Consider the following 19558-nt stretch of genomic DNA (forward strand, 5'->3'; position numbering starts at 1 on the left):
AGATGGCCATGTCTCTCTACAAAATCACCATATGAACTGCATGCTCTAGCATATCGAATAAGCTGGGAAATGTATACCCCATAAGCTGGTGAGAGTGGAATATTACTTATGAGGTGTGGAAAATTGATGATACTAAAGTTAAAATCATCTCTCTTGTCATATAGCCCAGTAGAAAGGTGACCATTAGAGTCAAATTCAAGTAAAATGTCCAGATATGAAGCAGAAAAGGCCGTTTCTGTAGTTTCTTTAATCTCCAAAGTCAAAGTACGGTGCTGAAGTTTAAAAGCAATCGCAGCTTTTAGAAATTAGAAGGAATAAAATATAAATTGTTTAAAAATATAAATTGGGAGATAATACCATGCAACAAACAAATCTACATGTCCACCTAAGGTACCTGGCAAAAGACACGTTGATAAAAAGTCAAGATTGATACCAGATAAAGGTATTATTCAAATGTCCTTTAACTAAAAAGTAAGGAAACACTCATACCTGAGTATATCATCCAGTGTACCATCTGATGAATTATGTAGAGAATTTATTGACGGATCTTCTTTCTTTGATATCATTTTGCGATGTAAACTCTGTGATTTTAACAAACATGCCTTATGTTTAGTTTCTAGTATGACTCGAGTCCGGTGACTATTCTGCAGATTTTGATGATCCATGGCACTTCGTAGACGGGCTGCAAAACATTTAAACTCTATTACTCTTTTAACAAGCATTAGGACGACAAATACAGCTCTAATGTATATACTGCATTATGTAAAAATTCAATTACGAAACTGTTCATCTTTTATCAGCACAGACGAAAGTTTGACATATCAATAATAGCTATCAGACAAGAAGTTTCTTTGGTGAAGATACTTTGGCTAACAATAAGCAGGTGGCAAAACAAGAATATGTATGTATGGAAATTGCAGAATTTTTTACTCAAATATGAACGAAATCATTAAAAAGTTCAAAAAAATAAAATTTGAACAGTATCCATTCATTACCCTAGAAATTAACAAGTATGAAGTTTGCCATCATTTCATAAAAATAAAGCCTTCATCTAAAAGCAAACACCATGCATTTGATACAAGATGAGCAGTAACAAGATTGTTATTCTATGTATTACTAGTCTGTTCAGTGGCATGACAAATTAAATATGTTCACAACACACTGGATTACAGATGTACCATTTTTATTTGTGTATATTTTGAGTATTATTAAATACAAGTCATCGTTGATGACACCGTCCCCACTTGTTAATGGGTACTTTGATTACATGTCCTAAGAGGATAGAGTCCTCTTCATTAATTAGGTCTGTGATAAAAATACTTTGATACAGATGGCGCTCAATGGCCAAGAATGAGTTCCATGGTGATGAAAACATAAAACCAATGTAGGCCACCATCCTAAAGTTCATAAAATGAGTCAACTAGGAATTAATCAACAGGATGTTGCAAAACATTTTTGCATACAATTCTAACACTTGACAGATTATCACTGGTACCATATTTCATAAAGTTTGATGCAGTATTTACAACACTATGAGATCAACATCTATATCAAGTTTCATCACATTTGACGTTGTATTAATTTGTGGCTATATCATCCTAATTAGGAAAGTTCATTACTTATGCAATTATAAATTAATTAAAATGACACTGATAAATGTCTTTTTCAATGTTAAAGCAATGTGACCTTAACATCAGTTAACATCTGTATAAAGTTTCATGAATTTGATGCAGTACGTATTTCTTGACATATCAGCCTACTTACGAAACTTCAATAATTGACATGTTGCTGCTACATGACGTGAAACAAATTGACGAGCATATGGATGAAATAGGTCAATGTCCTTGTACCAACTTTGAATGATACTGGTGGAAATATGTCTGAGTTATGGCTCTGTACATCTGAAAATTGTAACAAAATCACCGCCATGCAGCGATATTTGATCTTACTGTTTAAAAAATCAACATGTATATGTATGACATAAGTCAATGTACATGTACCAACTTTGAATAAGTTCAGTTGAGACTTGCCAGAGTTATGGCTCTCGACATGAAACAAGCATAACAAAATTGCTACCATGTGGCCATATTGGACCATCTCGTGAAACCAATCGACATACATATGTCCTTGTACCAAATTTGAATAAATTTGCTTGATACATGTCTGAGTTATGGTTCCGGACATGAAAAAATCGGAAAAAAATGGCCACACGGCGGCCATATTGGATTGTATCATAAAACAAATCAATGTGCATATGTATGACATAGGTCAATGTCCTTGTTCTAAGTTTGAATAAAATCGGTGAATAAAATTAGTTGAGACATGCCCAAGTTTTGGCTAAGGACACGAAAAAATTGTAACAAAATGGCTGCCATGTGGCCATATTGGATCATATCAAGAAACAAATTGACATACATATGTATGACATAGGTTAATGTCCTTGTACCAACTTTGAATAAATCGGTTAAGATGCCTTAGAGTATTATGGCCCTTGACATGAAAAAATCGTAACAAAATGGCTGCAAGGCAGCCATATTGGATCGTATCACATAACAAATTGACATGCATATGTATGACATTAGTCAATCTCCTTGTACCAACTCTGAATAAAATCCGTTGAAACATGTCTGAGTTATTGCTCTGTACATGAAAACATCGTAATAAAATGGCTGCCTATCTAGCGGCCATATTGGATCGTATCACATAACAAATCGACGTACATATGTAAGACATAGGTCAATGTCCTTGTACCAACTTTGAATAAAGTCGGTTAAGATATGCCTGAGTTATGCCTCTGCATATGAAAAAATCGTAACAAAATGGCCACTAAGCAGCCATATTGGATCGTATCACAAAACAAATTGACATGCATATCTATGACATTGGTCAATGTCCTTGTACCAACGCTTGATAAAATCGGTTGCAACATGTCTGAGTTATGGCTCTGTACATGAAAAAATCGTAATAAAATGGCCGCCTGGCGGCCATATTGGATCGTATCACAAAACAAATTGATGTGCATATCTATGACATTGGTCAATGTCCTTGTACCAACTTTGAATAAAATCGGTTGAAACATGTCTGAGTTATGGCTCTGTACATTAAAAAATAGCGCCAATGGCACTTGATCACAACTGGCACATTGTGAAACTACTCTATCTCTGGGTACACCTGTACATGAAATACTGAATGGGTAGGTGCTGCGGGTTTGGAGTTTGTCAGTAAATGCACACAGAAACAAAGTCCCGAAGTAGCGAATTCCAGCCATTTTCAAACCACACTGTTTGTCAGTGGGGTAAGCAATATTCGCAAAAATCACATTTCCAGGCTAATAGACTATGTTTTACGAAATCACACGTCCTTATTACAAAATAAAACGATCTTTGTCTTTAAATCAATGCGCCAGTAAACACGTCCAGCAGCTAGTTATGTCATCAAGTCTGTAATGTTAAGGGTCATAACAAATGTGAGAAATCTAAAACATTAAATATGTTGTTTTTTATCAATTTTATTACCAAAAGCGCATGAAAATCTCTGATACTTTGAATCAGCCATCCTGCATATTTGTAACATTCATCAAAACCTCATTTCTGTTCCACAACTCATTAAATAGTCCACAATGCAGGATTGGTGTACATTCCAAAACTACATATATGAAAGACCCCTAAAATCAATTAGTTAAAGGGGGTTAGAAATTTCCCAAAACTATCTAAAAGCTGCTCCGTTTGGCTCCATTTTTCGGAATCGGAACCTTGGAATTAGTCTGAATATCTCTATCAAATATCAATGCAGTCTGTTCAGCGGTTTTTGACTTTTTGTCGTTTACGGAAAATGGACATTGTCCACCACCGGTTGAAGCTAACCCTATATCACAACTTCCAGATGTGATAATGACCTATGGTCATTATGTTAAAAATACCGCCAATGGCGCTTGGACATAATGATCGCCTAGTATATCGGCATTTATCAACAACCCCACTCACTGTGAATTAGACAGACCACGAAGTCAATGAGCAACATATAGCTGAAAGACTTTTTCACATTGCGATTTTAAGCTCATTTTTATGAGAAAAGAGACATGTATATGTATATGAAGAAAAAGCAGAAGACATATTTGTAAATTGTTTGTTAAGTGACAATCATATATGCATCTCTTGAAATTTTGTGGTCATAAGGTATAACAGTAGTGTAAGAATAATGAGGTATGAATAAGTTAGTAAAGCTAAGTTGACAGTAATTAAGATTACAAAACTATACACTAAGCTGGGGAAATCTGATTGAAATAAATGTTGAAAAGTAGCAAAGTCATGGTCATCTTTTGTCTAATACCTTGTGTAAGTTCATGAACTTTACATAAATCTTGCTATAGATTTGTTGCTAATGGGCAATAACTGTGTTTCAGATCATTTGAGAGCAATCTATCCATGACAGCTTTAAATTGTAATATACTTCTATTTAAAGGAGAGAAACTTCTCAAATAATTTTTTTCCCTGTAATTTGCTGTGAGAACACATGGACAGATGCTCAGGACTTTATGCTGGTGCTACCTTGATAACTAACCTACAACTTGTAACGTCATTGTCTAACCTGTTCACCCCAATTTCCTGTAGACAGGTCCACACTTTCCATTGATAACAATGGGTTTGGGCCATACCATTGTAGTGAAAGACTGTAACATGTGAGGTTGTGGATACTTAATCTCTGGAATGTCAAAGTCTGTATATTGACTCAAGGATGTTTACTTAACAAATGCCTAGGGTCATCTCAAAAGTGAGAATCTAAACTATGAAATATGTTTTTTTTAATGCTTTTGATGCCCAAAAGACCATAGAAATCTCTTATACTTAGAATCAGCCATCCTGCATATTTCTAACATTCATCAGAACCTCATTTCTGTTCAACAACTCATAAAACAGTCCACAATGCTGGATTGGTGTACATTCCAAAACTACATATATGAAAGACCCCTAAAATCAATTAGATAAAAAGGGGGGTTAGAAATTTCCCAAAACTATCTAACCGGCGCTCCGTTTGGCTCCATTTTTCGGAATTGGAACCTTGGAATCAGTCTATGTATCGGTATCAAATATCAACGCAGTCTGTTCAGCAGTTTTTGACTTTTTGTCGTTTACGGAAATGGACGACATCAAACACCGGTTGAAACCACCTCTATATCACAACTTCCAGTTGTGATAAAAAATCGTAATAAAATGGCCGCCTGGCGGCCATATTGGATCGTATCACGAAACAAATTGATGTGTATCTGTATGACATATGAAGTAATCCTTGTACCAAGTTTGAATGAAATCGCTTCTTGCATCTCTGAGATATCTGCGTGAACGGACGGACGGACGCACACACGCACGCACGCACACACACGGACATGACCAAACCTATAAGTCCCCCCGGACGGTGTCCGTGGGGACTAAAAATTATAAAGCCCATGGCTTTTTATTGTAAATATACTATAAACTGTGAAAAGTTTAGTCCAATATATTTAGCCCAGACTGAGTAATGACTTCACAAAGTTTGAAAACTGATCTCAAATCCACACACTGCTCCACTGATAAGCATGGCCGCCATTTTGCTAATGAGCCGGGCCAAACACAAAACTGCCAATGTGTTTCCTAAGGCTGATGTGGAATGTTCCATTATGAAAGTCACACAGTTGGAGGGGACAGTATGTAAGCTCTAAAGTCACAATCGACGCTCTGCCAGCAAATGTGGAAACAGCATCAAAAATAGGATTATAGCATGAAATTTTACCAAAATTAACATTTTGATCCTGTATTGTGGCCTCTAAATATCATGACCAACTATCTTTTTTTTTTCATTTCAAACTAATTTTTCGATGTTTGAAACGTACGCAAAAGTTGCAACCAGCCTGTTTTGAAACAATTTTCAATAAAATATCATGGTTACATGAAAACGTGTTTGTGGATATGCAAAAGTATACATAACTTTGTACAATTGGTCTCACTGAGTACTACATCTGCTGAAATTTTGATGCAAATCGGTCATAAAATGGCAAAGTTCCAAGCATTTAACCAATTGTCTTTGTCTAAATTGGTGCCATTGTCTTTCCTATACAACAAAGACACTTCCAAATTAATGCTGAAAATTTAATTCTTCAAAAATCCATATCTTCAAAATGGATAATCTTATTTTCATCAAGTGCATTCTTCCTCTTTTTAAGAATTCTATCCTGATACAACATTTCTGATGCTGTGAAAAACATGATTATTTTCAGCTGAACAGGTTAGTATTACATATTGTAGTCTAAAATTGTTTACTTTCTTAATACAGCTACATAAGGCAGCATGTTGGGAGCACCTGTAGCTTCATCACTTATTTATTGAGGTTTGATCATCGCTATAATAACTCTAAGAGATCTGTCTATTGATAATTGCAATAATGATAGCCAGATGTTATTGAAATCTTAACTATTTATAAAGTTCTTTTTTTGCCCAATGTATGGAAAGTTTGAAATATTCTTGACATTTAAAGCCAATTCATAAAATAGCATCAATGACACTGTGCTCCCATTTAATTATCTGAAAAAAAGCAGTAGCCCATCTGGGCTAGACATATAATTTGGTAGCCTCTGACCAATTTTGGTAGTGTGTGGAGCCTTGACAAATCAATTACACTTGACATGTTTGGCTATTTTATTTTATTTTATTTTATTTTATTTTATTTTTATTTTATTTAGTCAACATCCAACGCCTGCAAGCCCACTTACTGGATGAGGTACCCATAACCCACTACCCCAATGGAGCACAGAGGAGTAAAGTGCCTTGCTCAAGGGCACAACACTGTGCTAGAGTCTCGAATTCACCATCCTCCGACAGTGAATCCGCTACTCTGGATCTGCCGGGACTTGAACCGGGTCTCGAACTCACCATCCTCCGATAGTAAGTCCGTTACCGTAACCACAGGTTCATGGTGCCTCCACGATGTCTAAAAAAAGCAACAGCCTGTGTGGGTTACAGAGTGTGTAATTTGCGAGTCTAAAGATGTTGTCTACCTGTGGTATAGACTAAAGTTAATTTTGAGTGCTGATCAGTGCATTTCCTTGATCAATGTCTGTTATTTTTTCAGGACATTTTTTTTTATTTTTGCCTAAAAAGAGACAAGAGCATGCTCTAGAAAAATACTGTAATTATACGGTGTCGCTCAAATTTGATCAGAATTGGTACATACCAAAGATCACCAATACGTGTTGTTTCTATCTGTTCAGTCCAGGAAAATTCTACGTTGATGTTATAACAATGATTTCTGCACAGTTGTAATGAAGCTGACAACTAGTATTTTATCAAGAACATTCTTTCGTCATTTTATACTTCCTTATTTGTATGCAATCTTTCTTTAATGTTCTTTAAGTTTCAATGTAATCTTTCTGATAGTTTATTTAATTTTTACCATGCTTCAAAATGTGTTTGCTAGAGACCCAAGCTGCTACATTCCATACCCAAGCTGTTATAATCCATACCCAAGCTGTGAAGATACTATCAGTCTTATACACTAGCCAATGACAGTACGTTTATAAATCATGTGACAAGTCATGTGATAGTAAAGAAATCATGTGACAAGTCATGTGATAGTAAAGAAATCATGTGACAAGTCATGTGACAGTAATTAACCAATCAGACGAACTTTAGCATGGGTAAGCATTAGTCAAAGGTATAAATGACCCAACTTAGGCTTTGTAAGGTAGAATGAGCTAGAGTTGGACCTGAGCCACAGACTGCAATAAAGAAGTTCTGCTGTAAAGTTACACCCGTGTCAGTGTCTGTACATGTATAAGCAAGGGCCGACGCTACCACTTCATGACACTAGTACAACCAGAAAACAACAAGAAATGTTTAACCCTTAAGACGCCATAGACTTTCATGCAATATAGCCTCCCATGCCAAGAACTTTTTGAACCAATAAACTTGACATGTTACGAGGGCGCTCTGCATCTGTCATTACGGAAACAGTGTCAGAACGCTGCGCTACTTTTGACAAAATTGTCATCCCACCAAAATTTTCTTCGACTTCTAAGTCGTGGAAGCACGAGTTTACTTGCTTATACGTTGAAGGAAACCAATTTTGTGCTACTTTCTACGCTTTTGGTGCTTTCAGAGAAGGTTTCATCTCAACTCAGTTTTGGTCGCAACAAAGGAACCACACCCAGCATGGCTGCCAGTGTTACCACTGCACGAAGTTACGCACAAGTGGCTCATACGAATGTAGACGCTGAGTATGGTGAAGAAAGAAAGTCTGTCCTGTTCCTGAAACAGTCAGATGTTGTCAAGGCAGAAACCAAGCAATGGTTAAAAGGAGAGGAAATCCTTGCTGGTATTGCAGAGGTCGTGCCAATTGACAATATTGACGGCTTGCAGCGAATTCGAGGACTTTGGAGAATATACCCCAAAGACAATGCAGATAAGTTGATATTACTACAACACGGTTTGTCCCTACGTGGTAAGCAGTAGAATTGTGGGACAAAAATCCATTTCGACGTGAATTACACGAAGATGGCATCAAGATCACCGTGAAAGATTTGCCGTTGTCTTTGGATGATCGTGTCATTGAGGGAGCTTTGACTGCTTTGGGCCTGAAATTAAATCTCGGGTCAACAGACAAAGATGGAGAATCAATGGCAAGCTTACAAATATATGCAATGGGGATCGAACTGTATTTGCTGAAAAACCAAGCAAAGAACTACCAAAGTTTACTAAAGTTGGCTTATTTACAGCAAGACTTTTCATCAATGCGCAAAATCAATCAGAAGCTGTCTGCAACAATTGCTTACAACCGGGTCATTATCGCTCCCGTTGTACAAATCCCACGAAATGCAGAATTTGTTTAGGTTGCGGACATCTTGCTAAAGAATGTGTTGCACAAAACATGACAAGCAAACCGTACCGATTGTGAAAAGTGTTGAAACTACGTTATCAATGGCAGTGACAAATGGCTTAAATACCGATGCGCCTCAACAGCCAATCACAGGACTTTCCAGCGATGAGGGAACTTTGACATCCCGGCCTTCATCTATTCCTGCAGAACCGGTGCTGGTACAACCGTCACAGTCATCGACTCCAACAGACAACGAACAAAGAGATTCGCGCCAAGAAGTACCTCGGTCAAGAGACTGTCGCAGAGGAAAAACCGGACGCGAACCCTCATCATCGGAACACCATATTACACAACGGTCGATAACTTCATTCTTCACTGAAAATCGGACTGTTTCGAGCGCTTCGCTTCGTGACGACTGCATACGAGACAGCGATTCACATGAAGATGAGTCTACGAACATCAGTGAGAGCGGCAACGAACATTTCGTCGATTGCGACACTACAAAAGAAGAAATGTCCGATCTATCGCCAGAATCGCCACCGATACTCCGAAGTAGCTCGAATACGGAATCAAGTGGAAGGAAGAAACGCAAAAGGAAGAGGAAACAAAGAAAACGATGAGTGACAAAATAAACATTATAACTTTAAATGTAAGAGGTTTAGGTAATAACACAAAACGTAGAGATATATTTCAATGGTTGAAACATCAAAAAGTAAAGTTTGCAATTTTACAAGAAGTGTATGGGACAATGTGAATGTTACTCAATGGGAAAAGGAATGGGGTGGACAGATTATTCTGTCAAACGGTACCAACAACAGTAGAGGGGTTGCTATTCTTATTTCAAAGAATTCCAACTTTCAGATCGACAGCGTGTACAAAGATGATTATGGTAGGATTGTGATCGTTAACGGTATGCATAAAAATATTGGTCTTTCAATTTGTGGTATTTATGCACCCAATGATTGTATTCAGAAAAAAACGTTTTTTCACAAATTTGGTCAATGTAGTCGATGAAAACTGTGTGTATGAATCCCTTATTATAGCTGGGGATTTCAATTGTACGCTTAATAAGTGCCTTGACAAAAAATCCCATTCAACTGTTGTCGATAATTCCGTCCCATCCCTACTGAAAGTGTTATATCACTTCAGTTTGGTTGATATTTGGAGACAACGCAATCCGTCCCGACAACAATTTACATGGCGGCGTTTACATCCCAGCCCAATTATAGTAGAATTGATTATATTTTTATCTCTAAAAATCTTATAAGAGACACAAAGACTGTAGACATCAGACCTGCTTTGAAAACTGACCACATGGCAGTGTATTTTGAAATGAATGTGAAGAATAATGACAGAGGTCCTGGTGTTTGGAAATTCAATAAGTATTTACTGCAAAAGGACGACTATGTCAATAGAATCCGTCGTCTCCTTACAACTTGTGGTACTAAATATCAAAATGTTGATGCCAAGGTTAGATGGGATTTAATTAAGAAGGATGTAAAGAGTGTACCATCACTTACTGTCAAAATACAACAAAAAATAATAACATCCTTATCCCAGAGTTAGAGAAACAACTGCATATAGCAGAAAAAAACATGATTTATGAGCCATCAGATGTTAACATTGAGACTTACGCAACAATTAAACAGCGTTTAGAAGATTTGTATACTTTACGTGCTGAGGGTGCGCAAATACGCTCCAGGGCACGATGGGTAGAAAAGGGAGAAAAAGCACCAAGTACTTTTGGGGCTAGAAAAGTCAAACGCCTCTAAAAAGGAAATGAATGTCTCCATACTTCTGATGGTAATTATGTCACAGACACTGACGATATTCTTGATGGGCAGAAGAAATTTTATCATAATTTATACAAAGCAAGACAAAGGGATACGAATTTAAATGATTTTCTGGGAGATACACCTGTTCCACAACTGTCAAATGATCAGATGAATATTTGTGAAGGCGAGTTATCTGTTAGAGAATGTTTTAAAGCATTATGCAGTATGCCTCAAAACAAATCCCCAGGCTCTGATGGGTTGACTGTGGAATTTTATCGTTTTTTCTGGAATGATATTTGTGATTCTGTTTTGTCATCCTTAAATGAGAGCTATCGGAGTGGAGCACTTTCGTTATCTCAGAAACGTGGTGTTCTTACACTCCTATTTAAGAAGGGTTCTGAAGATGATCTCAATAATTGGAGGCCGATTTCTCTTTTAAACATTGATTACAAAATTGCTACAAAAGCCCTCTCTAATCGTCTGAAACTTGTCCTCCCATCGCTGATCCACAGTGATCAAACAGGATACATGAAGGGGCGTTTTATTGGTGAGAATGTCAGACTCATTGCTGACATCTTTCATTATTCAAAGAAACACAACACTGGAGGTGTAGCCATTTTTATTGACTACGAAAAGGCTTTTGATAGTGTCAATTGGGACTATCTTGATGAAACACTACAACGCATGAATTTTGGGCGTTCTTTTCGTCAATGGGTGAAAACGTTCTATACCGATATTCAAAGTTGTATCTTGTATAAAGGTTGGTGCTCTAGTTACTTCAAGCTAGAAAGAGGGGTCCGTCAAGGGTGCTCACTTTCAGCTTTATTATTTGTTATTGCAATTGAAATGTTGGCATGCAAAATCAGGCATGATAAGAACATAAAAGGGTTTCGTTTACCATCTCATAATGACCAAGTTAAAGAAGCAAAGATTTCTTTACTTGCAGACGACACAACTGTTTTTGTTCAGGATATTACCTCTGTAAAATCTGTTCTCACTGTAATGGAAGAATTTCACGATTGTAGTGGTCTGAAGTTGAATAAGAAGAAAACCAAGGCCTTTAAGTTGGGCGCATTACAACTTTGTAATGACACGGTTGGCGATATTAGTTGGACAAATGACCCCATCAAAACCCTGGGGGTCTATTTTGGTTATGACGATCTGTTGTGTAGAAAACTGAATTGGGACAGTAAACTTAATTCTCTGGAAACAATTTTAAATACATGGAGAAGACGACAACTCACAATTTATGGCCGTATTCTTGTCACTAAATCTCTTGCTATTTCACAGATTTTGTATCTTTCATCAGTTATTGGCATTCCAAGCGATGTATGTTGTAAAGTACAAAGTCTTGTTGATAGTTTTGTTAAACGGAAAAGAAGAATTCTAACAAACTTATTCAAAGTGATTACAAGCTTGGTGGTGTTAGACACGCAAATGTAAAGTGTCAAGTCGATGCATGTTGGCTTTGTGGGTGAAAAGATTGATAAATTGTGAAGATGTGACTTGGTCTGTTTTACCATGGTCGTATTTTCATTTAGATGCTACTAGTAACCTTCTACACCAGTTTACAATTTGGAAGACGATTCCAGAAAACATGTTACGTATTCTTCCAGATTTCTATGTAAATGTGTTAAATGCATGGTTTGTAGTGAACCGCAATGCTAGTCAGACTGGTAATCAGGTTCTGTTAGGTTGGTCCTCCAAATTCCGTTGTTTTACGCAATTCGCACCGCAGGGGATGATTTTAATGTACGTCTCTGTAATTCTATTTCTCCACTTCATAAATTAACCTGTAAAGCATTGTATTCACATCTCATACAAATGTATTCAGCGCATGCTGGTAATAAGCTCTTGAAATGGTTCAACAATCTTAATGTGACGCCTCTTGAATCACTGAGTGATTGCAGCAAAATCTGGACTAATGTTTACAATTTAACAAAAGAAACAAAACTTAGAGAGTTCCAATGGAAATTGTTACATCGTTTAATACCATGTAATAAGTATCTGTATTTTTGGAAGTTAAAGGATTCTATGTATTGTCCAATATGCCAACAGATAGACTCTTTAGAACATAGATTTATACATTGTCAAATTGCTGCCAAGTGTTGGAATAGAGTAAGACTCATTATTTCAAGGTATTTTGAGATACAGGTAGATATAACACCAGCCAATATTATTTTTACAGAGGTCTGTGGTGACATAAACTTAAAGAAACAGGATTGTATTGTTAATCTTCTTATCTTACTGGGTAAATGGAGCATCCATAAATATTGGATAACTAACACAAATACACCAGTTGAAGTGATACTTAAAAACGAATTCATCTTGAGATATAAAATAGAAAAGCAGATTGGTACAAAAGAGTATGTATTACAAACCTTTGAGAAAATTATTAATTTAATGTGAATTCTCCTCTTCAAGATATAGACTGTATCGTATTTCATCATTACACTTTACCTCGCATTGTATATATTTCTTATAAGCTCATGATGATTTACAATAAAAGATAAAAAAAACAAAAACAAAAAAAACTTGACATGTTACACTTCTTTTAGACAGGTACAGTGTGTTTACTGTGATTGGAAGCCCAGCCAAACTACTATGAATTTCAAAGATCAGGAAATGGAGAAGCTTCGAGAAGTCTTTCCATGTTTGGTTTAGCAAATGGGGGGTGGGAAAATGGGCTTAAAATGCACATTTTTGGTTCAAAATGTATTGAAAATGAATAAAAGACTCTAAAAATAGATCTTATAGTCCAAAAACCTGCAAACTTTTACACATTTTAAATGTCATGAAAAGACCCATATTTTGGTGAAAATTTTCAGCAGCGGAACTTATCAAATGTAATAATAAACAAACAAAACAATTGTTGATATTTGTCAATAATACAAATACCACATACCCTTCAACACAGCTACACAAAAGCATATAACACAAGTGAAATATAGCTCAAGACACAATTTTAATCAGCAACATGATTGAATTTCGTAAACAACATCTTATATTCATTTGTCGTTTATTTATTTATTTGTTTGTTTGTTTGTTTGTGTATTTCTTTCTGCATCGAACGGTGAAACCATGTAACCAGGAAAAATCTTTGTTTTTATTTTTTTATTTGGATTCTGATTGCTATCAGATATAATTCAATTGTTGTTTTGGAATGAATGTTGCCATTTAAGTTAGAGAGGATATGTTTGAAAGATTTTGGCATTGCAAGTTAAGTAAACACAAACAACTAATTTGATTGATATCATGAACAAGCTGCCATCTTACAAGGCAATTCAAATCAGAGCCTGTATTCAGCTACGTTATTAGCTACCCTGTGATTGGCAAACTACGAAAAATTTCACCACAAAAACGCATTACCTGAACTTCTGAGAAAATAAATTTGATTCAAGAACTAAATAAAATAAGTTTGAGGTACAATAAGAACGACATTCGCCTCTGAACGCTTTCGATAACCGTACTGGCCCTGACGTTTGATCGCGACGTCTCCGTAAATCATGACAGTCAATGTGAACACATATGAAAGTTTGATCACGTATTTTGACGAGCACGCAACATAATTCTCGAGTAAATGAACAGAAACCAATTGACACGATATAAATAATTACATATCGGGTATATTTCGACAAAAGAATATGTTATAGACGTAGGAATATGACGCGAGATCAACAGTTCGGAACGTGCCGTGTTGTACGTTTTGTACACACAAACCCGTGATCGGCGGCCATCTTGGCCGTCTCGATACACGGTGAAGAATGCCGCGATACCAAAGTTTACTTGACATAAACAGACCTGATCGCTCAAAAATCACATATTAAATTAAGATTTCATGAAAGTCCTTTCAAATTTCTTCATCATTAGTGTTTTCGGCCTAGAAAACCGAACTGACATACTCAAACTTGAGCTTTCAGAGAGGCTGGTCAATGCGATGCTCCGTGGTGACGCCATTCAAGCCGCTGTTCAACTTCAAAATCACGTTCGGCCGATCAAAAAAAGTCTTCATTTTCTCAGAGATTATCCTCAAAAAATACGAAAATATGTCATTTCTATAAAGAAATGGCCAATAACTTGTCACAAAACGATCGTCTTTAGGATGTACAGCAGGAAAAAGCGTTCAGAATGTCTCTCACTTCGGCGAAGTCAGCAACCAGATCTGATTAGATATTCACGGTAAAAATAGTCGTCCCGATTTCCTCGAAAGGTCGCTCAAATTACTGGAAATTGCCGTAGCTACAACTGATGATGTCATTATTTTAGTCCTTATATGGACCTGAAGTGGGTTCAAAGGGTAAGGAATGGATTTATTTGTCAGGTGACCTGTTAAACGCGGGAAATCAAGTTCCAAACCTTGCCTGAGCGAACCTCAGGCCGTGTACGGATATATCTGTGCATGGCGCTGAGCGCGAGTAAGGCGTGTACGGATATATACGGGCATGGCGTTTTAAGGGTTAAACCAGAAAAACAAGAATGACAAAAGTAAATAAGCTCTGAAACTTTAGGTACTGGAGGTCAACTTTAGCAACATGCATAGCAGAAACCGCTAGTCCCTCTTAGTTTGAGCATAGACAGTCTTCCACCCCCCCTCTACTGTCTATGGTTTGAGCAGGTCTGTTAATATGTCACAGTTCATAAACAATGACAGGAAATGACTAATTAGCTGTCTCAATTACTGCCACCACTCCCACACATAATAGGTACCCTGCATACATATAGGTTAAAGGTCAAAAATCTCTTACTCAGATGTGTGGGCTGTTTCAGTTACTATCTACACTGTGTGATGATTGGTTGAACATACATTAATATTAAAGAGATCATGAATATGCATATATAAGCCTATAAATAAAGAGAAAGTAGTACACCTGGTGACATCTTGCGGTGGGCTGATACACCAAGCAGATACCAGCAGCGATCGTCATGACTGCCACAGGGCGTGCCATCACCAAGGCCACCACGGCTTTGCAGAGCCCAGTTATTAACCCGGTGCTGTATGCTACAGCGGCCACCAGAACAACCACAAGCACTAGTGCAGCTACGCAGAGTCTCAGGACAAGTGCAAGTCAGAGTGCGACGGCAAACACGGCAACAGTGACCAATGCGCCGGTGAGTGAGTGTCCAATAATTGAGGAAATGCATGGTTTTTCTTAAGATTCCAATATGTCCATCGTAAAGTACGTTGCGTTCATCTTTTTTCTCCATTTCCTGTCTTTATAATATTTGACAAGGAAGTTTAATGATATTTGATTAGTGAAGTCATTCGTGTCTTGTACATATGGCAGAATTGTAAATTTGGTATATGGCTTTTTCTTAGTAAGGGGTTCTAGAAAGGCTGAAGGTAAGTACAATTTGAGAAGTTGGAATGCACTGTTGCAATCGAAAACGTCTCTGTGGGAGAAAACCGGTGCATGTTTAGGTGTCCTAGAGCATGGGTGACACGCTACAATTTTGAGTACAACAGATTGGGAAGACTGATGAATCTAGTAGGCGTCCCAGTTCATTTTGGTTGACGCGAGAAGGAAACTGAGATATTACTGAAGGAGTCGTCCCCACTCCAGTGGGTTTGACGAGGAGGCGTCCCCGTGCATGACGGGTGACGCGATGGCACTATATTACTAAGACAACTGTACAGGAGTAACAAGAAGTGAGACGTCCCTGTAGTAATCAGGTTTTTGACGTAATGTATGGGAAGAAACTGGTTAAAAATGTAGACACATCTGCCTGAGCAGGTGTGCCGGTGTGACGAATAATTATGGGCTAGAAATGTAAATGAGATGGAGTGAATAATGCGACGTTATTCTTGTGGTTATTGTCGCAGGTAACACAGGTGGCATACGCAAATGATTGGGCTCAGCAGAGAGAAGCAAAAGACAGATTCGAGAGGGCATTGGCTGAACTGAGATTGTATGCGGAGAGAGAGGAATCCATCTTTAATGCAGAAGAAGCCCTGGCCAGACTTCAGCTGTTGGTCAATTCAGCCCTCGAGATAAGTCATCCAGAATACTCCAAATTTATTGCGATGTTGAGAGCCCTCAGAAAAGAGAGACAGTCTCCGGCAATGGCGACTATGTTGCTAGCACTTGTGGGTTCAAAAGAGCATGCCGAAGTTATAGAAAAGATTGCCAAGATAAAGAAAGCAAGTGAAGGGAAAGATGAGCGAAAGGCCGGGGGCAAGATAAGAGGTGGCTTCCGGTGTTGGAGGTGTGGAAGACTTGGGCATATTGCACGGAATTGTTATAGTATGGGCGACAGCGAGAGAGATTATAGATCTGATAGAAGAAAGAAATGACAGAACATACTGGAACAACTTGGTTTTTGGTTATGAAACCAAGAGTACTGTTGAAATGGACATCTTGAACAAGTCCTAGAATGGGCCCATTGTATGTGATTGAGGAGTGAATAAATTGGCATCGATTAAATGAAGTCTCCTATTTTTTTCTTGAATAAGAAGTGAATGTTTAAGTGAGCCAATATTTCCGTCCGCTAATCCTTGGCTATTGTGATTAAAATGATAGTGTGGAGATGTTAAATTGGGAGTGTGAAAGGAGAAAAACAAAAAAAAAAAAAACAAAACAAAAATAACAAAAAAAAACGCGCCTGGGGGAGTCTGACTTGGGTACTACATAACCAGTCACTCCTATTAACTGGGCAGTATTTGGATCATTTCGATTTTTAAAATCAGAAGTTTAAACTGCACACTTGGTCCTTTTCAGATTGGAATCCATATAATACCAGAATGGGAAAGAAAAGTATCCCTAAACCCAACCACGGCATATTGTGATCATCTGGGTCGAAAAATTTAGTGGGTTGACTGGAGAGGAGATGCTGCTCTAACTACAGTACCGCCACACCCAAAAATGGTTGTGAATGGATTGGTGAAAGCATCCGCTGCAGACTTGCATTTCAGAAATCCAAAATGTTTTATTGCTGGCAGGCTTCACAAACACTTGGAGCAATGGAAAAACATCCTTGGGGGTCAGGAAAACGAGAAAATGGTTGGAAATTGGATAAAACACGGCGTTACAGTCTTTGGTTTTATTATTCCATTCAAAGGCGTGTTTATGGGAAAAAACTACAATACGGAATTTCCACAATGTATATCTCCCTAATAATAATATTTGTCGGCGATATGTCAACTTCATAAGTGGAACTATACTGGAAAGAGTTCGTTCCGGGGCAATTGAAATATGGGGAGAGGTCGGAAAGGTGAAACCCCCATACATAGTCATGCCATTGACGGTTGAACCAACAAAACCTAGGTTATGTCATGACGAGAGATTTTTGAACTGTTGGATGAAGGACCTTCCCTTTTCTTTAGATCAGGTCACTGACATACCAAGATATATAGAGAAAGGGCATTTCCAAACTAAACTTGATGATAAAAGTGGTTATGACCACGTGATGATCACCCTAACGAGTAGAGCGCTGTTAGGTATTCAGTGGGGTGGGTGGTGGTTTGTATGTGCAACACTTCCCTTCGGCTGGAAGTGCTCTCCTTACATATATCAGACCATAGGTTCAGCAGCAATGAATAAGGTCAGGAAACATGGTGTCCCCTCCTCCTTGTATATCGATGATAGACATGCAGGTCAGCTACGATCCCAGTCTACTCATAAATGGTCTGACCTAGAAAAGGCCAATGCAGCATGTTTCATCATGTCTTTCATAATGATTTCACTTGGTTACTACCTTGGGCTAGAAAAGTGCATTTTGATACCAGTTCAACGTCTAGAGTTTCTAGGATTTATGCTTGATTCGGTTAATCGGACATTTAGCATAACTGAGAAAAAAAGATCAAAATTCGCATACTTGCGAGAACATATTCTAAGTCAAAATGCCGTCTCGGTGAAAACCATTCAGCGAATGATGGGGAAATGCGTATCCTTGTCCGTGGCGATCCCTTCTGCAAAACTATACATTCGTGAAATGGCATTCGCATTGTCAATGGCCGCGAAATATGAAGGGAGTATCTATCTTTGTCAGCCATTACGAGACGAAATAAAAAGTTGGAGAAGAGTAGATAGAGGGGCAGGATATTCTCCATGGAAAGAGGAAAAGCACGTCAGAGTTGTGAGGAGATTTGTGATAAAAAAGTAATAGCTTATAGTGATAATCAAACTCTGGTACATGGTTGGAAAAATATGAGGAGTAAGAGCAGGGATATGAATAATGCATTGAAATGCCTGTATGAAGTAGTTGATAGCCTGAATATACTTCTTGATATCAGATACATCCCGTCCAGAGAAAACCCCGCTGACTCTCCCTCCAGAAAACTGACACCTCTGGATGCTAGATTACTCTTAGAATACTGGGAAAAAAATTGATTGGGAATTTGGGGGCAACAACGGTCATTCAATAGATTTAATGGCACTAGATTCTAACGCTCAGTGGGGCAGAGACGGTACCCGATTGCAGCATTTCACACCGTGGGAAACGCCGGACACCGCCAGAGTAGATGTATTCGCGCAAGATATAACTGATAATAATTGCTACGTGTTCCCTCCTCTTCATCTGGTAGGAGCTATTATGAAATTTATTAGAGAGCAGAAGGCGCTAGCTACAATAGTTGTACTTAAAGTGTCACCAATCAAATATTGGTGGCCAATCCTACAGGGTGAAGCAACAAAGCAAATGGAATTGGCTCATGCGGGGACCTACGTCTTCGAAGTCCCCAGCAGGAATGGTTGGATGAAGATACCATCCTTGTATGACATGTGGGCATTCAAGTTAGATTACAGACATTAGGGGAAGGCAATGTAGGGCAAAGAATTCATTCGAAAAATTATAACAGATAGGGTTAATGGAATAACACGCTATAATACAAAAAACAGTTTTTGATTTGAAATTATGAAGTGTTTATTGAATCATTCGTTGACAGACAGTCTTTGTCCTGTTACAGCTAGTGACATATGGCGCCCCAGACTATGGATGCCAGC

The 19558-nt window shown here is 37.9% G+C and overlaps 2 protein-coding genes across 3 annotated transcripts in view; one reads left to right on the forward strand and one right to left on the reverse strand.

The window, feature by feature from the left end:
- Window positions 1–19558, reverse strand: part of LOC139122441 (serine-rich adhesin for platelets-like) — a 202680-nt gene that overhangs the window by 10108 nt on the left and 173014 nt on the right. For both annotated transcript variants that reach the window (XM_070687814.1, XM_070687815.1), the window contains one exon: window positions 490–682. In XM_070687814.1, coding sequence (XP_070543915.1) covers window positions 490–682 — 193 coding nt within the window. The remainder of the gene's footprint in view (window positions 1–489; window positions 683–19558) is intronic.
- On the forward strand, window positions 13994–17025 carry LOC139122437 (uncharacterized). The gene is made up of 2 exons (XM_070687810.1): window positions 13994–15728; window positions 16441–17025. The coding sequence occupies exons 1-2, from the start codon at window positions 15543–15545 to the stop codon at window positions 16909–16911; spliced, it is 657 nt and encodes a 218-aa protein (XP_070543911.1). The 5' UTR covers window positions 13994–15542; the 3' UTR covers window positions 16912–17025.

The sequence above is a fragment of the Ptychodera flava genome, chromosome 22 (assembly GCF_041260155.1).
Source record: "Ptychodera flava strain L36383 chromosome 22, AS_Pfla_20210202, whole genome shotgun sequence".
In the NCBI taxonomy this organism is placed as follows: domain Eukaryota; kingdom Metazoa; phylum Hemichordata; class Enteropneusta; family Ptychoderidae; genus Ptychodera; species Ptychodera flava.